The 17,693-nt window shown below is 36.1% G+C and overlaps 1 protein-coding gene across 1 annotated transcript; it reads right to left on the bottom strand.

Annotated features, from left to right (window-relative positions):
- Positions 1–9,548: 9,548 nt before the first annotated feature.
- LOC109177197 lies at positions 9,549–14,898 on the bottom strand. The gene is made up of 6 exons (XM_019326509.1): positions 14,486–14,898; positions 14,206–14,319; positions 13,787–13,867; positions 12,255–12,427; positions 11,951–12,047; positions 9,549–9,917 (listed from the first exon to the last, which is right to left on the bottom strand). The coding sequence occupies exons 1-6, from the start codon at positions 14,777–14,779 to the stop codon at positions 9,783–9,785; spliced, it is 894 nt and encodes a 297-aa protein (XP_019182054.1). The 5' UTR covers positions 14,780–14,898; the 3' UTR covers positions 9,549–9,782.
- Positions 14,899–17,693: the final 2,795 nt, after the last annotated feature.

The raw sequence follows: 17,693 nt of genomic DNA, 5'->3' as shown, positions 1-17,693 counted from the left end.
AACACTAGGTTGCTTAGTTATGAACATTAATGTTATACAATGCAATCTAATCGACATTGGTGTGGCAAACCTAGCTTGCTTACTAAGTGGACTTATAAATTTATTCTACTAACAGTAGGTTGCTTTGTTTTCTTAAATCCCTTTGACTATGGCTTCTTCTGCGTTTTCACCACACTGTAATTGATGCAAAAAAAAAAAAAAAAAAAAAAAAAAAAAAAAAAAAAAAAAAAACACAAATTTCTGTACATTCCTGTCACCAGATTAACACCAACCACCCCCCCCCCCCCCAAACACCCTCGAAGCCTCCCAACTGGAAAAATTTAAAAAGAATCACCTTTCTGCCCCAATCGCCGCGCCACCCTCCTCCATGCCGACACCCTGGATGCTACCCCCGATGCCGCCCAGTCGTACCCACCGTGATGAACGCCGTTCGGACGGGGGCTGGAACTCCGGCGACAGATCCGCCGTTTGAATGATCGCGAGGTTGACGGGGGGGTCAAAGGCGGCAACTGATGGCCGGACCTTCCACGCTTCGTCCGGCGACTACACCCACTAGACCGGGCCATGCAAGCTGTTCCGACTGCCTGAGCGCTAGAATTTTGATGGGTTTCAGATGTGAGCTCGAACGAGGCGCGGGTTGAGAAAAGATCTAAGCGATTGAGTCGAAGAGGAACTAAAACACCTGCCTGAGCGCTAGAATTTCGATGGGGTCCACATAGCTCGAAAGAGGCGGGGATTGAGAAAAGGTCTGAGCGATTATATTGTAATTTATAATATATTTTGTATTTGAACATTATTATGTGTGTTTTATATTTTGCCATTAACATTTCTAAAGTCATTAGAACTTCGCCCCCACTCAGATAATTTTCTAGATCCATCCTTGGATACATATATGCATAGGCAGAAAGAGTCATGGAAGGATTAAGATGAGAAGATTATCACAAGGTACTGGTAGACCAAAGCGAGGAGGCAACACTTGGGGAATATCAGTAAATTTCTTCGAGATGAATAAATTAAAAAAAAACACACAATTAATGAGATTTATCTTCCAAAGTTGATGGATCCATGACTATAAATATACTCTAGACCATGTGGATGGTTTAGAATGTCGTGCATTGCTATACAAAGTGACGTGCATTTGTCGTGCATTGTTATACAAAATATCGTGCATCCATATTGTGTTGATCGTGCATCACGTTGATGCATCCATGAAAATAATGGTGATATACTCTAGGCGTTGTGGTTGGTTTAGAATATTGTGCATTGGTCGTGCATTGCTATACAAAGTGTTGTGCATTCTGCGTGCATTGTTATACAAAATATCGTGCATTCCTATTGCTTTGATCGTGCATTCTTATACAGTATGTTGTGCATTCCTTTAACGAATGTTATGCATCCATGAAAGAGTCATGGAAGGTGGAAGGAAGAAGCAGAAAAGATTATCACAAGATATTGGAAGGCCAAAACAAGGGGGCAACACTTGCGAACAGTAGTAGCTCTCTTCTGGATGACTATATCAAAAATCTCTATTAATGAGATCATCTTCCAACGTTGATGCATCCATGACTATAATGGTGATATAATCTAGACCTTGTGGATGATTCAGAATGCCGTGCATTGTTCGTGCATTGCTATACAAAGTGTTATGCACTCTGCGTGCATTGTTTTACAAAATATTGTGCATTCATATTGCTTTGATCGTGCATTCTTATACAGTATGTTGTGCATTCCTTTAACGAATGCTATGCATCCATGAAAGAGTCATGGAAGGTAGAAGGAAGAGGGAGAAAAGATTATCTCAAGATATTGGGAGGCTAAAGCAAGGGGGCAACACTTGCGAAGAGTAGTAGCTATCTTCTGAATGACTACATCAAAAATATCAATTAATAAGATCATCTTCCAACGTTGATCCACCCATGACTATAATGGTGATATACTCTAGACCTTGTGGATGGTTCAGAATGCCGTGCATTGTTCGTGCATTGCTATACAAAGTGTTGTGCACTCTGCGTGCATTGTTATACAAAATAGTGTGCACTCATATTGCTTTGATCGTGCATTCTTATACAGTATGTTGTGCATTGCTTTAACGAATGTTATACATCCATGAAAGAGTCATGGAAGGTGGAAGGAAGAAGGAGAAAAGATTATCGCAAGATATTGGGAGGCCAAAGCGAGGGAGCAACAATTGCGAATAGTAGTAGCTCTTTTCTGGATGACTACATCAAAAATCTCAATTAATAAGATCATCTTCCAACGTTGATGCATCCATGACTATAATGGTGATATACTCTAGACCTTGTGGATGGTTCAGAATCCCGTGCATTGCTATACAAAGTGTTGTGCACTTTGTGTTCATTGTTATACAAAATATTGTGCATTCATATTGCTTTGATCGCGCATTCTTATACAGTATGTTGTGCATTCCTTTAACGAATGTTATGCATCCATGAAAGAGTCATGGAAGGTGGAAGGAAGAAGGAGAAAAGATTATCACAAGATATTGGGAGGCCAAAGCAAGGGGGCAATACTTGCGAATAGTAGTAGCTCTCTTCTGGATTACTACATCAAAAATCTTTATTAATGAGATCATCTTCCAACGTTGATCCATCCATGACTATAATGGTGATATACTCTAGACCTTGTGGATGGTTCAGAATGTCGTGCATTGTTCGTGCATTACTATTTAAAGTGTTGTGCATTCTGCGTGCATTGTTATACAAAATATTGTGCATTCATATTGCTTTGATCGTGCATTCTTATACAGTATGTTGTGCATTCCTTTAACGAATGCTATGCATCCATGAAAGAGTCATGGAAGGTGGAAGGAAGAAGGAGAAAAGATTATCGCAAATATTGGGAGGCCAAAGCGAGGGGGCAACACTTGCGAATAGTAGTAGCTCTCTTCTGGATGACTACATCAAAAATCTCAATTAATGAGATCATCTTCCAACGTTGATGCATCCATGACTATAATGGTGATATACTCTAGACCTTAAGGATGGTTCAGAATGTCGTGCATTGGTCGTGCATTGCTATACAAAGTGTTGTGCATTCTGCGTGCATTGTTATAGAAAATATTGTGCATTCATATTGCTTTGATCGTGTATTCTTATACAGTATGTTGTGCATTCCTTTAACGAATGCTATGCATCCATGAAAGAGTCATGGAAGGTGGAAGGAAGAAGGAGAAAAGATTATCGCAAGTTATTGGGAGGCCAAAGCGAGGGTGCAACACTTGCGAATAGTAGTAGCTCTCTTCAAGATGACTACATCAAAAATCTCAATTAATAAGATCAACTTTCAACGTTGCTGCATCCATAAATATAATGGTGATATATACTTTAGACCTTAAGGATGGTTCAGAATGTCATGCATTCATCGTGCATTGCTATACAAAGTGTCGTGCATTTTTCGTGCATTGTTATACAAAATATCGTGCATCACGTTGATGCATCCATGAAAATAATGGTAATATACTCTAGGCCTTGTGGATGGTTCATAATGACGTGCACTGGTCGTGCATTTCTATACAAAGTGTTGTGCATTCGACGTGCATTGTTATACAAAATATTGTGCATTCATATTGATTTGATCGTGCATTCTTATACAGTATGTTGTGCATTCTTTAACGAATGCTATGCATCCATGAAAGAGTCATGGAAGGTGGAAGGAAGAAGGAGAAAAGATTATCGCAAGTTATTGGGAGGCCAAAGCGAGGGTGCAACACTTGCGAATAGTAGTAGCTCTCTTCAAGATGACTACATCAAAAATCTCAATTAATAAGATCAGCTTTCAACGTTGCTGCATCCATGACTATAATGGTGATATATACTTTAGACCTTAAGGATGGTTCAGAATGTCGTGCATTCATCGTGCATTGCTATACAAAGTGTCGTGCATTGTTATACAAAATATCGTGCATCACGTTGATGCATCCACGAAAATAATGGTGATATACTCTAGACCTTGTGGATGGTTCATAATGCCGTGCATTGGTCGTGCATTTCTATACAAAGTGTTGTGCATTCTGCGTGCATTGTAAACAGAAGCTCTGAGATGTCCAAGGGAACAAATGGTGAACTGAGCAGTGTTTGCCGAGAAATATTAGGTAACCACATTGGAGCTGTTTTCGAAGGCTTTGTGCGTTCTCCAAGGGCTGTGTGTGAAGCGGTGCGTCGACAGAGATGTGAGTGGAGGGTCGTTTTCTCGCACATCAGGTGGGTGGTGTCTACAACAATTACCACCTGTTTGGGAGGGGATTTGTGAGGTTTTAAATGATATGTTGATGCAACTTTCAATCAGAAATCATGCAAATCATTGCTGTGAACTGAGCAGATCAATTCCTGATGACCATTAGAATCGCTATTAGGGGCTGAGATCCCAATCTAAGAACGATGGGCTTCTCTTCGTTGTCGTGCTTCTTCTTTCATATGTTTTTTTCACATAAAGGGCTTCCCTGTAATCCAACTCATCAAGATAATCGTTCTTTTGCTCAGGACTCAATTTGTTATACTAAGCTTTTGTCAGAACTCGAATGAGAGGTAATTGGTCATACTCATCTTCTTCATCTGACTCTAAAAATCAAACTTCTAGTCCGTCATTGTCACACTCCGAACAGTCCGGTGATTGTTCTCCGCCTCCAGTAACAAGCTGTGCCGGCAACACTACTGCAACCCGCAGTCCAGAGCGTGAGCGTTTGCGGGCTCTGCAACTTGAACGTCGTCTTCGTATGCTCACCAAGCCCATACAAAGATGAACTGTTGGCCGGCAATGACGATGAAAAATACAGGTACTGATCCTTAAAGATCAAGAACGTTTTGCCAGAACCCACCACCGGTGAAGTGTCGAAAAGGGTGTCGTTTGATGACTTTCCTTGGACAGAGAAGCCGAACGGAGTTGTGTTGTAATGATTGAAAACAAGGTTAGGGTTCGGGTCTGTGACGGAAAACGGATGATTCTCTCCGGCGAACTGAGCGTAGGGAGAAATCAGGGAGGGTGCACTAGTAACACAACCTCAGTTCTTCTTCTTCGGCTACAATAATTCAATTCCTTAGAATAAGAGAAATCAACATCCCTCCTAGGATGACGCAGCTCTGCAATTCACTCCCAAACTCGGCCGTCCATTTGAGCGCGGATCCGTCTCTGACGAAGGATTCATGTCTTGGAAGCCTGAGCTCCAGTCCTCGAACTTCACTGAAATTCCGCAGAATATAAGCCGGTGAATAGTAATTGTAAGCGGTGAAGAGGGTTTCCCTACAGGTACATCCAGTGGCGGAAGAGAAAGGGGACTTGGATCCGATAACGGGCATAAGAGAATGAAACGGTCGAATGGCGATAGCTGTGTCAATTTACATTATTACCCTTGGTTTAGACGGAAGTTACATGGTAAAAGATACTGAGGACTAAATCGGACAAAAATTGCAAAGTTGAGGACTTAATTGGGTAAGAATAATAGTCAAGGATCAAATCAATAATTTCACAATAGTCAAAGGACCAAATCAGTCATTAACTCATTATTATTTGTTAGATTCGACACCTACCAATGACTATATCAAAAACCTCAATTAATGAGATACATCTTCCAACGTTAATGCATCCATGAATATAATGGTGATATAATCTAAGACCTTGTGGATGGTTCAGAGTGTCGTGCATTCCTATAGAGAATGTCATGCATTGCTATACAAAATATCGTGCATTCATATTGCTTTGATCATGCATTTTTATAAAGTATGTTGCACATTCCTTTCACGAATGCTATGCATCCATGAAAGAGTCATTGAAGGAGGAAGGGCGAAGATTATCGCAAGGTACTCGGAGGCCAAAGCGAGGGGGCAACACTTGGGGAATAGTAGTAGCTATCTTCTAGATGACTACATCAAAAACCTCAATTAATGAGATTCATCTTCCAACATTGATGCATCCATAAATATAATGCCGATATACTCTAGACCATGTGGATGGTTCAGAATATCGTGCATTGTTGTGCATTAATATAAAAAGTGTTGTGCATTGTTATGCAAAATATCATGTATTCATATTGCTTTGAACGTGCATTCTTATATAGTATGTTGCGCATTCCTCTAACGAATGTTATGCATCCATGAAAGATTCATGGAAGGAGGAAGGAGAGAAGATTATCGCAAGATATTGGCAGGCCAAAGCAAGGGGTAACACTTGGGAATAATAGTAGCTCACTTCTTGATGACTACATCAAAAACTTCAATTAATGAGGTCATCTTCCAATTTTGATGCATCCATGAATATAATGGTGATATACTCTAGACCTTGTCGATGGTTCAGAATGTCGTGCATTGCTAAACAATGTGTTGCGCATTCGCCATGCATTGTTATACAAAATATCGTGCATTCATATTGCTTTGATCGAGCATCCTTATACAGTATGTTGCGCGGTGATGTGCATCCATGAAAGAGTCATGGGAGGAGGAAGGAGAGAAGATTATCGCAAAGTACTGGGAGGCCAAAGCGAGGTGGAACACTTGTGGAACAGTAGTAGCTCTCTTCTGAATGATTACATTAAAAATCTCAATTCATGAGATTTATCTTCCAAAATTGATGCATCCATGAATATAATGGTGATATGCTCTAGACCATGTGGATGGTTCAGAATGTCATGCATTCGTTGTGCATTGCTATATAGAGTGTTGTGCATTCAATGTGCATTGTAATACAAAATATCGTGAATTCATATTTCTTGGATCGTGCATTCTTATACAGTATGTTGTGCGGCGCTATGCATACATGAAAGAGTCATGGAAGGAGGAAGGGAAGAAAGATTATCGCGAGCTACTAGGAAGCCAAAGCGAGGTGGCAATACTTGAGAAATAGTAGTAGCTCTCTTCTGGATGACTATATCAAAAACCTCAATTAATGAGATTCATCTTCCAACGTTAATGCATCCATGAATATAATGGTGATATAATCTTGACCTTGTGGATGGTTCAGAGTGCCGTGCATTGTTATACAAAATATCGTGCAATTATATTGCTTTGTTCATGCATTTTTATAAAGTATGTTGCTAATCCCTTTCACGAATGCTATCCATGAAAGAGTCATGTAAGGAGGAATGGGAGAAGATTATCGCAAGGTACGCATAGGCCAAAGCGAGTGGCAATACTTGGGGAAGAGTAGTAGCTATCTTCTGGATGACTATATCAAAAACTTGAATTAATGAGATTCATCTTCCAACGTTGATGCATCCATGAATATAATGGTGATATACTATAGACCTTGTGGATGGTTCGGAATGTCGTGCATTGTTCGTGCATTACTAGACAAAGTGTTGTGCATTGTTATGCAAAAAATCATGCATTCTTATATAGTATGTTGCGCATTTCTTTAACGAATGTTATGCATTCATGAAAGAGTCATGGAAGGAGGAAGGAGAAAAGATTATCGCAAGATAATGGGAGGCCAAAGCGAGGGGGCAACACTTGGTAATAGTAGCAGCTCTCTTCTGGATGACTACATCAAAAATCTCAATTAATGAGATCATCTTCCAACGTTGATGCATCCATGAATATAATGGTGATATACTATAGACCTTGTGGATGGTTCAGAATGTCGTGCATTGCTATTCCCCAAGTGTTGCCACTCGCTTTGGCCTACGCATATTTCCTTCATGTGTTTCGCAAATCCAAGAAGTTTAGAAATGTCATTTGGTGGAAAAACAGTTGTACTAGGCGGTGATTTTAGACATATATTACCAGTTATCCCAAAAGGCACAAGACAAGATATTGTACATGCAAGTATTAACTCATCATTCTTGTGGGATAAATGTGAAGTCCTCCGTTTAACAATGAATTTGCGCTTGCGTGGTCTTTCCAGTGCAGAAGAGGTTAAAAGTTTAACAGTTTTGCGAAATGGATTGCTGATCTAGGAGATGGAAATCTAGGAGAGGACAAGGATGGTGTCTTCAATATAACGATTCTTGATCAATTTGTTCTGAAAAATGAAGGTGACCCTATAAAAGAAATTGTACAAAGCACATTTCCTTCATACTGTCATGGTCAAATAGATCATAAACATCTGGAGTCTAGAGTAGGGATGGCAATGGGTCGGGTGTGGGTCGGGGAGGACTACATCCATCACCAGACCCACCTGATATTTTCTCCACCCTCCCCCACCTCCAACCCGCATCGGGTGGACTTTTTCAAAACTCACCCCGACTCCCACCGGGTGCGAGTGCCCACTACGGGTACCCACTACTTATAATCTTATTTTTAAAAAAAAAATAATATTTAAATTACTTACACATAATAAAATAATAAATTTTATTAGTTATATTAAAATATAAAATAATAGAAATATTTAAATATAATAACTAAATTGTTAATTTTTAAAAATAAACTTAGTAGTTTAGATATAAAAATAGTAAAAATTTACGAAACTCTTATAAATAATTACATGGTGGGTCGAGTGGAGTTCTAGGCGGGTTTTGTACATAGAACCCGAATCCAACCCGACCCACCGCGGGTTTACTTTTTTTAAGACCCACACCCGATCCATCACCCACTACCACCCAAAAAAAAACCGACCCACACGGGGTGGATATCCGTATTGTTGTCATACGCTATGACAATAAAGTGATAAACAAAAATCAAGGTCAAACTTTATTTCATGTGGGACTGCTATTAAAGAAACATGTGTTTAACCATGGCCAATTGTATCTAGGGTTAGTAATCCAAATGGTCTCAAAATATTAATATATGGGGACATATTAAGAACATAATATTATTATTATGAACAAAGAAATTTTCAATAATTTGTAATATTTATGAATTTTCAATTTCAGATCATAATATTATTGTTATTTTGTATATATGAAATAGTAATTTTACATTTTGCCAGGCATTTGGTTTCCAAATTTTATTTATACTTCAATTTTAATAAGAACAACAACAATTAGTAACAATTTTTTAACATAAATACAATATTTCAAATTTTAAGTCCGTAAATCGCACGAGTGACATACTAGTATCTACAAAAACTCCAACCCAAGCTGAAAAGGAATCCAAATGTTAAACCGTAGCTCATAACTTATTTGCAACCACCTTTATTACCACCGCCGTCCACACTCCACACTATTGCTGTCACCATTCCTTCCCCACCACCACCACATCCGCCATCCCATCTTTCTTCATTCAACTTTTACTGAAAAAACTTCCTATCTCCCACACCACTAACTCAACCTCTATACTAGACCGTCATCTCCCTCCCATCACCGCCAATGCTGCTTCTTCCATATTTTTAATTGCAATATTGGGTTACTACATAGAATATCCATTTATGAGTAAGCTATAATCAATGGTTGAATTATGCATTTGACATTGACATCTCAGCTCCAAAGATAGCATCTTACTTTTCAAACTGTGAGGATCTAGGATGGTCTTTCACATCAGCATGCTTGCACGCATGTTAGCAGAAACAAATAAGCACTTTTCGAGATCGTGATGACTTTCCAGTTTCCACCATTAGGTCAAAATTCTTAAATGCATAGCAACGTACTATCAGAAACTACTCAGAACCTTCCAAAAACACACTTGTTATATTTCTAGTTTACAAAATGTCTCCAATGGATTGCTTACTATTGTGACAAACAGAAAAATGGCTCCTGCCCAAAGCATCTAAGCTATCAAACAAATATGTTCCAACAAAAATATGAATATGATAGCATATTTTACCAAATACCATTAGCTTTGTCACCTGTACATGTGATAGATATTGTACATACCAAGGATACAACTTCCACTTCATCTTCACAATTTCCACAGTTCCTGATCTGAAAGATTGTCCGTGCCATCTCCAAATGTGGAGAGGGAAAAGGGGGCAATAGCCACATTGAATGTTCGAGAGCCTAAGCTATCAATATGCTTCATCTCAAAGTCACCCTCCTATACAGTTCAAATCAAATCAAATCAAATAAATAAAGATCTACATGAATAATAGCAAGAGGTTGAAATATGAGGCCATTTTTGGAATAATTAATCATCACATTCCCAATTTCAAGACATACCACAATACAACTTAAGCCATTTTAGTACCAAAAATCTTCAAGCCATCAATACTTTAACACTATAAGGGCATCTCCAATGTGTGGAGAAAAGGTTGGAGGGAAGGGGAGTATTTTTCTCCAGAGAGATTGTTCTGTCCGGAGAAAAGGGGGTCATGGCACGTGGCGCATGCAAGCACGCACCACTAGCTTGCCTCCATGCACAACTTTTGGTGGAGGACAATTGTCCCGATCATCAGTTAAAAAAAAAAAAAAAAACTTATGCCTCAACGGTCAACTAAAAATTTTTAATTAAATTATATTTTGTAATTCAAAAATTATTTTATTTCTTTATTTAAATTTATTTTGATTTAAAATCGAAATTTGAAATTATAATTATAAGTTTGAAATTAAAATTATAGTAAAGTTAATAAAGTAATACTCTGTAGATCATATGGAGGAGTAGGACCCACAAAATGAAGAGAAAAGGGGAGAAGGATTAAAAAGAAAATAAGGGAAGAGATAAAATGGTGATGTGGAAGAGTTGGGCCCACAAAATGGAAAGAAAAGGGGAGAAGAGTTGTGGATGGCCTAAGTTTTTGTATTGAGATGCTGAGAAGAAAGAGTCGAAAAGGGAGACGGAATATGCAATTATTACGCTAGAAAATGTGAACTAATGAAAGTGCTAAAAGTTTCATATTTCTCAAGGGGATAAGAGTCAAATATGGCTTCAAATTTTTGAAAAAAAAAAAAAAAACACGTAATTGGGTCGGTCGCCCGACTCAAAAACACTTTAAATAGATGCCTAAACTCAAGCACGATTGCAAAAATCAGCCTAGGCGTCCCTAAACCGAAGGGATTTCAAGCCTAAGCACCTTTTAGTCGGCCGCCGACTAGCCAGCCAACTAGGTCGAGTTGGCGCCCAACTCGGCCGAGTCTGCAAAGTTTTTTTTTCCATTTGGAGAAGAGGAGAGTCATGATTTTTTTTCTTTGATAGCCTTGAAGTAAATGAAAGGCAAAAACAAGTTTTTTTTATTTATGTGCCTAGGCTCTACTTTTTATGCTTTAGGGTGTGTTTGGTTCGCACAAGGGATCGAAATCGGAATGGGAATCAAATATTTGGTAATGGTAATGGGTTTTGGTGAAAGTATTTTGCATGTTTGGTAGTAGGGTGGAATTGGAATGATTACCAATATTGATGTTTGGTTATCTATGACGCTATAATGGGAATAAAGATTTTAAAATATAAAAATAAAAAATTAAGGCAATTGATCTTAATATAATGACATTCAAAGCACCAATATGAACAAAAAAAAAATCAAAACAAAAATCTAAAAGCACTAATCCAAACTTAAAAATCATATTACCAATAAGATAGAATGATACCTCTTTTTAATTACGGAATGGTGTTTTTAATTGAAGGGATAATCAAATCTCATAATTGTGTTTTAAAAAGTTGTCAACCAAACACTAATTATGATTTTGATTCTCATTCCTGATGTGTAAACCCATGAACCAAACACACCCTTAGTATTTATGCCTTAAGTAAGTGAAAGGCTGATAAATGAAAGGTCTTCTATGCTTTGGCATTGAAGCCTAAAGTAAATGAAAGGTCTTTTATCCTTTGATATTAAAGCCTAAAATAAATAAAAGGCAAAAAAAAGTATTTTTTATATACCTAGGCACCCGCCTAGGGGGAGACTAGGCCTTTTACAACCTTGAACTCAAGAAAATAAAAAGTGCAGTTTTTCCATATTAACTACAAGTAGTTCAAAGCACCGTTATCCCTATTTCTCAATTATAAGTTTCCTTATTTCCATTTCCCCAAACTTTCTGTCATCTATAATTCTATATAGTATATACCATGTAAAAGGAAAGGGGAAGAAAATAAAACATTCAATTATATGAAAGAACAGAATTGAGTTTCATTCATACCATTCTTCCACTCGAGGTGCCTAATGGACATGCAGATGAGTATTCAAAACCAGTATTAGGGAGTATAACTGGTTGTTCACCAATGACTCCAATTCCCCTGTCAAAAGGAACTGGTTAAATGCCCACAGTAACTGAAACAGTGATAGTGCTACTAAAGATTGGACAACTTATAAATAGCTTTAACTTTGAAATGAAATATTCATACACAAGAAAAAAACAAAAAAAAAACAAAAACAAAAAAAAAAAAAACAAAAAAAAACCAAAAATTGTTATGCCCATTATGTCAAAAGGCTTAATCACTTACCAAACATTCTCAGTTTTCCCATTTGCATCAGTGATGATCCAGTGCCTTCTGAGAAGTTGAACTATACGATCTGAATTGTTGGTAATTCTTATTCTATAAGCAAAAAGATATAGGCCTTTAGAAGGCTGACTTCGCCCTTCTATATATACGCTTCTAACTTGAACCCTGATTCCCTAGACAAAAACATACCAAGTTGAAATTAGTATATAGAAGGATTTCATGTGCATTGGTTCAACCAAGGTGAACTTTGATTTTGAAGTCCACATGATTGAGAAAAAGAAAAAAAAAAAAAAAAAAAAAAAAAAAAAAAAAACTTGTAAACCAATAAAGGTAAGCACTTTCTATGATTCCTATGCAGTAAATTAAATCCAGGAATTCGATATGCAACAAAAATAGACGTTGCTTTTCTCAAATGCTACACACCCTTCACTCACAGGATTTACAAGAAATTTATAAAAGTAAAATATAGGGAACAAAAGAAGATGTTTAAACAATGTTGGGATCAGAAAACCAAGGGTACCATACAAGTGAGAGTTTTGAAACTCAAGGGGAACACACTTTTAAGTAAGGTGCAATGGCAATTCTGTATTGAGTTCAAATTGATAAAGAAAATAAAACACATAAATGAAAAGGACTTGGAAGCTCAAGTAAACCAGGATGTGTAATTTATTAGGACTATGTATTCTAGGCACACTAGAATTCCTTCTCCCTCTCCCTGTATTATTGAGAATATATCATTTACCATTCTTATCCTGACAGTGACTCTTTGTATCCTTTTAAATACATATCTTTATGTACTTTAAATACAATGGATTGATCAATAATAAGATCATTCCCAGAACTATTGTTCTCATCTAATTTCTCAATGATCATTATATATTCAAGCTATCTTGCAAAAGATTAGATGGTATAACCCAAGTGACTTCCTTTTTCAAAAATTAAAATAACTATTTCTTGAAAGTAATATTTGTTCACCAAGCACCATCCCATCAAAGGGGGAAAATTAGGCAACATTAAGCAAAAGTGGTCGTGTTTAGACAAAATTAGCATTTCAGACAATATGAAGTTCTTATTACAATCATAATAACAATTAACAAAATAAAAATATATAAGTAAAACCGAGATTACCAAGAATAGAAAAGGCAATAAACCTATTACAAGTATGCTAAAGACAGCGGTAAAATAAAAACAATTACTAAAAGAAGAAATTAATTTTTTACATCTTAAAATCCTAAATCACCTTGTGGTTTAGACAATAGATTACTATAAAGTTGGTATAGAAGTTATGAATGAAAATTTAGATATAGATATACACGGAAAATTGTGTCATATCCAATAGTGAGATAAAAGTGCAATTGCAAAAGGCAAAACCTCCCGACGTAGAGATTCGAACCCCTGATACCAAATTGAAGCATGTGCTCCATCTCAACTAAAAGCCTAAGCTTATAGTTAAATTGCACATTAATGGTTATATACTCAACAATGTCAAGCCCATATCATTCAAGGCAATAAGTATTGGAAGAAATTCATACCAGTGTTGTTGCATCACTGGTGCATTTCAAAAGAGAGTGTGGTGCAACTTCCTTTAGCTCATCACGATACCTTGCTGCATCCTAGGATGTAATGAAAGTGAAAAGGCAATTTAAAAATGGAAACTTAGGAGTTGCATAAGCATTAGAAGCAGAATAAACCTATCACTAAAAAAACCATCCTTAAGTAAAAATTGTGCTAATATTGCACAAAGTTTTTACAGTCTTTCCTACATATTGTACCATTAATGTGCCAGGAAAAAGCTGTTCATTGATTGAAAAGCATAGAAAGGGTGTTAGGATAATGTGGTAAGGTCCAATACGACTCATGACACTATTCAAATTAGGATTGGTAAGTATGCTATTTATTACACAGGAAACACCAAACATTCACACGCGAACAGCAATTCAAGACAACATACCTCAAACCTCTCGTCATCAATGGCCTCCTTCAACCGTCTCTTAAGCCGCAAAACAGGCTCTTCATCCTCAAATGATTTCAGAGAATCACGAAGCCTAGCAGCCTCTTCATAATCCTAGAAATGGGTATAAAATCAAATATCTCGAGTAAGACTTTAATTTTGCAGCACAATTCCATCCAAGTTAGCAAAACTTGAATTATTTCCACACTGATATAAGAAATGTTTCAGCAAATTAGTTACAGTTCTTCTAAGTAGGTGCAGTATATCTATAGATTGTGACCTCAGATTTGGAGGCAACTTCCAGTTGCTGCTTCAACAAAGCATATGTTTGGCTCCGCGAAAGGAACGAACTCCGATTCTGACTCTGAGTCGAACCCGGAATCGGTGAATCGGAGGCGCCGCTATTACTTCCCTCAGAAGTACAGGCAACGACTCTACACCTCTTCAAATTATCCCTGCAATTCAACCATTGCTTCTTATCCACATCAGCGAGTCTTAGACCGAGTCGAGTCGACCCCTGCCGATTCTTCACCGCACTAAAATCGGCCACCACTTTGAAACTCAGAGATTGCATTTTCCCTCCGATGATTCTTTCCGGGGGAATTTTCGCCGGAGGATTTTGCAATTTGTATGTATTATTCTTTGCAGAGCTTTTAGTAGCTTATCCATTCTCACTTGCTCAGCTGCAGAAGCTCTATGAGTGAAATGACGATTGCGTACGCGGGAATGAATAGCGTTGGCGTATGACCACTATGGGTACTATGGGAAATTCAGGAAGTTGATGCCAATGGATGACCGAATTACACGTGTCGTGGTATGTTTGCATTGGATGCGGATTTTAGAGAATATATTTTTTACATGTTTAAATTTATTAATGAGGTGTTTGGTAATTGGTAGGATGAAATTTAACTTCATTCTTACTAAATTTCATGAAATTATAATTTTATAATTTAGTGGGAAGGAATTGTAAATTTAAAAATTACAATTCCTCCAACTATAAAATTGTAATTTCTAGGGTCCCTAATAATTGCAATTTCACACTTTGTGGAATTGTAATTCCATAACAAATTATCATTTTATATTAATTATTACGGAGTATATTATTATTATACAATGATATTTTAATTTTTATTCACTTCTTCCTTTTCAATTCACAATCATTATATTCTTTCATATCAAACAATGTAATTTAAAATCCACTCTATTCTTTTTTCACGAAATTACAATTCTTTTTCTCCTAATTCATTCATTCGAACCAAACGCCCTGTAAACATTTAGTAATTAAAATATATTGATTTAACATTTATTAGTAGAAAAAATGTATTTTTAGTTCCTAAATTGTTCTTTATTAGATGTTTTAGTCACTAATTTTTATCATTGCAATATACACTCTTAAATCTTTAAAAAAAAAAATTTCTCTGTCTCATTTTATATGTCCTACTTACTATTCATTAGTCAGACCATGTATACTAATACTAAACTTAATATTATAAAAATTTGAATTAAAAATATTTTCAGTCAAGTCTCATTAATTGAACCAGACACAAAAAATGAGACAGATAGAGTCTAATTTTAACCCTTAAAGGAACAAAATTATTAAATTTTATTAAAATTTTACTAAGTTCATAGATATTTTAAATTTGTATCATCTTTATTCTTTAAAACTTTTTTACTTTTGACAATCTTCTTCCATAAAATTTTTCTATTCAATACATCGTCTCTATTTTCAATACACAAACCTGTTAAAATCATGTTTTTGTTTTATAAATAAAATATCGAGACTAAAGAATATTATAATTAAAGAATAAGCATTAAAAATACTAAAATACTCATGTACTAAGTAAAATTGTGATAAAGTTTAATAGTTTTGTTGCTCCACGAGTTAGAATAATGGTCATGTTTAGTGAAATAATTAGCCTATTTGTCAATTTTGACTTATTTGATCACTATTAGTTGTTTGACGTGGTTAAACAATCAATATGAGTGTTTGATTAACTAGCTTTACGTAACAAGTTATTGCTCCAAAATGCTAAATTTCAAAAAGCTATTCAAAGTAGCTTTTTTAGAAAATCATTTTGTATGTAATCAGCTAACAGCTAATTTACCAAACATCTTTATACAACCAGCTAATGCTATCAACTAGTTAAACTCACTAACTCAATCAACTAACAGCCATTTACTAAACATTCACTATAACTTTTTTGAAGAATTTGGAGTGTATATTGCAACAATAAAAGGTTAAGGACTAAAATGGTTAACGAGTAACAAATAAGAGACTGAAAATGCATTTTTTTCTTTTTAGTTTATTAATATTCAGTTGTTAATATGATCTCACATCGATTATACAAGAAATCGTAGAGTAGTACTTAAATTGGACCTAATCCTAATCTCTAATCTTGAACTAACTTTTATGATGAAATTAAAATATGAACTTTTTTTTTTTTTTGTGACTACAATCTAACATATTCGTAATATATGTTCAACACGTTAATGCCAATATCCTTGATTGGCTGGGTTTTTCTTTACTCTATTTTTTTTTTTAAGATGTAAACAATACAATGATTCAGGCGATGTCCAATTTCACAATATATTATTACGGAGTACGAGTTACCACACATGCATTGCACAAGTAGTCTAATGTCTAATGTGTATTTTTAAATTAGTGTTTCAGAATTTATCAAAGTTTCATTCAATATCCTGGCGTATATCAATACAATATTATCAATTTTTTTTCATAAAAGTAAATATTTTAAGAATGCATCACTATGACCTGTGGCAATAATAGTTTTATAAGGAAACACCACCAATCCATATTGTTGCTACTTCCGTCACAAATACACCAACATTTTTTATTACTCGTTTGAAGTCTAACTTTATTGACTTTTGTTAGGTTTGTATTTGTAGATTAATAATAATAATAATAATAATAATAATAATAATAATAATAATAATAATATTATTATTATTATTATTATTATTATTATTATTATTATTAGCAGAACTTATATTTACTATTGAGGGTGTGCATATTGTTGTGAAACTTGGTGAATCTTTGAGTAGACAGCGTATCATCTCGATTACAAGGCAAGAATATAATGAGTATAGTAAATTAGAGTAAATACCCAAAATGGTCCCTCAACTATAGCTAAATTTACAAATTGGTCATCGACTTTCAATTTTAACCAATTAAGTCCTTAACTTTGCAATTTTAACACGATTTGATCCTTCGAACACTTCTACATTAACGCCGGCGCCCGCGCCGTTATAGACGATCTCCAGAAGAACCCGCAGCTCTCATCGGAACACATGGAGGCCTCCAGGATGACGCTGCACCGGTTCGGAAACACGTTGTCTTCTTCACTCTGGTACGAACTCAACTACATTGAATCCAAAGGGAGGATGAAGAAAGGCGACATGATTTGGTAGATTGCTTTCGGCGGTGGATTCAAATGTAACAGTGCGGTCTGAAAATGCAACCCGAACCTTAA

This window comes from Ipomoea nil, unplaced genomic scaffold (genome assembly GCF_001879475.1).
Source record: "Ipomoea nil cultivar Tokyo-kokei standard unplaced genomic scaffold, Asagao_1.1 scaffold0803, whole genome shotgun sequence".
NCBI lineage: Eukaryota > Viridiplantae > Streptophyta > Magnoliopsida > Solanales > Convolvulaceae > Ipomoea > Ipomoea nil.
This window is presented reverse-complemented; position numbering and strand designations above follow the sequence as displayed.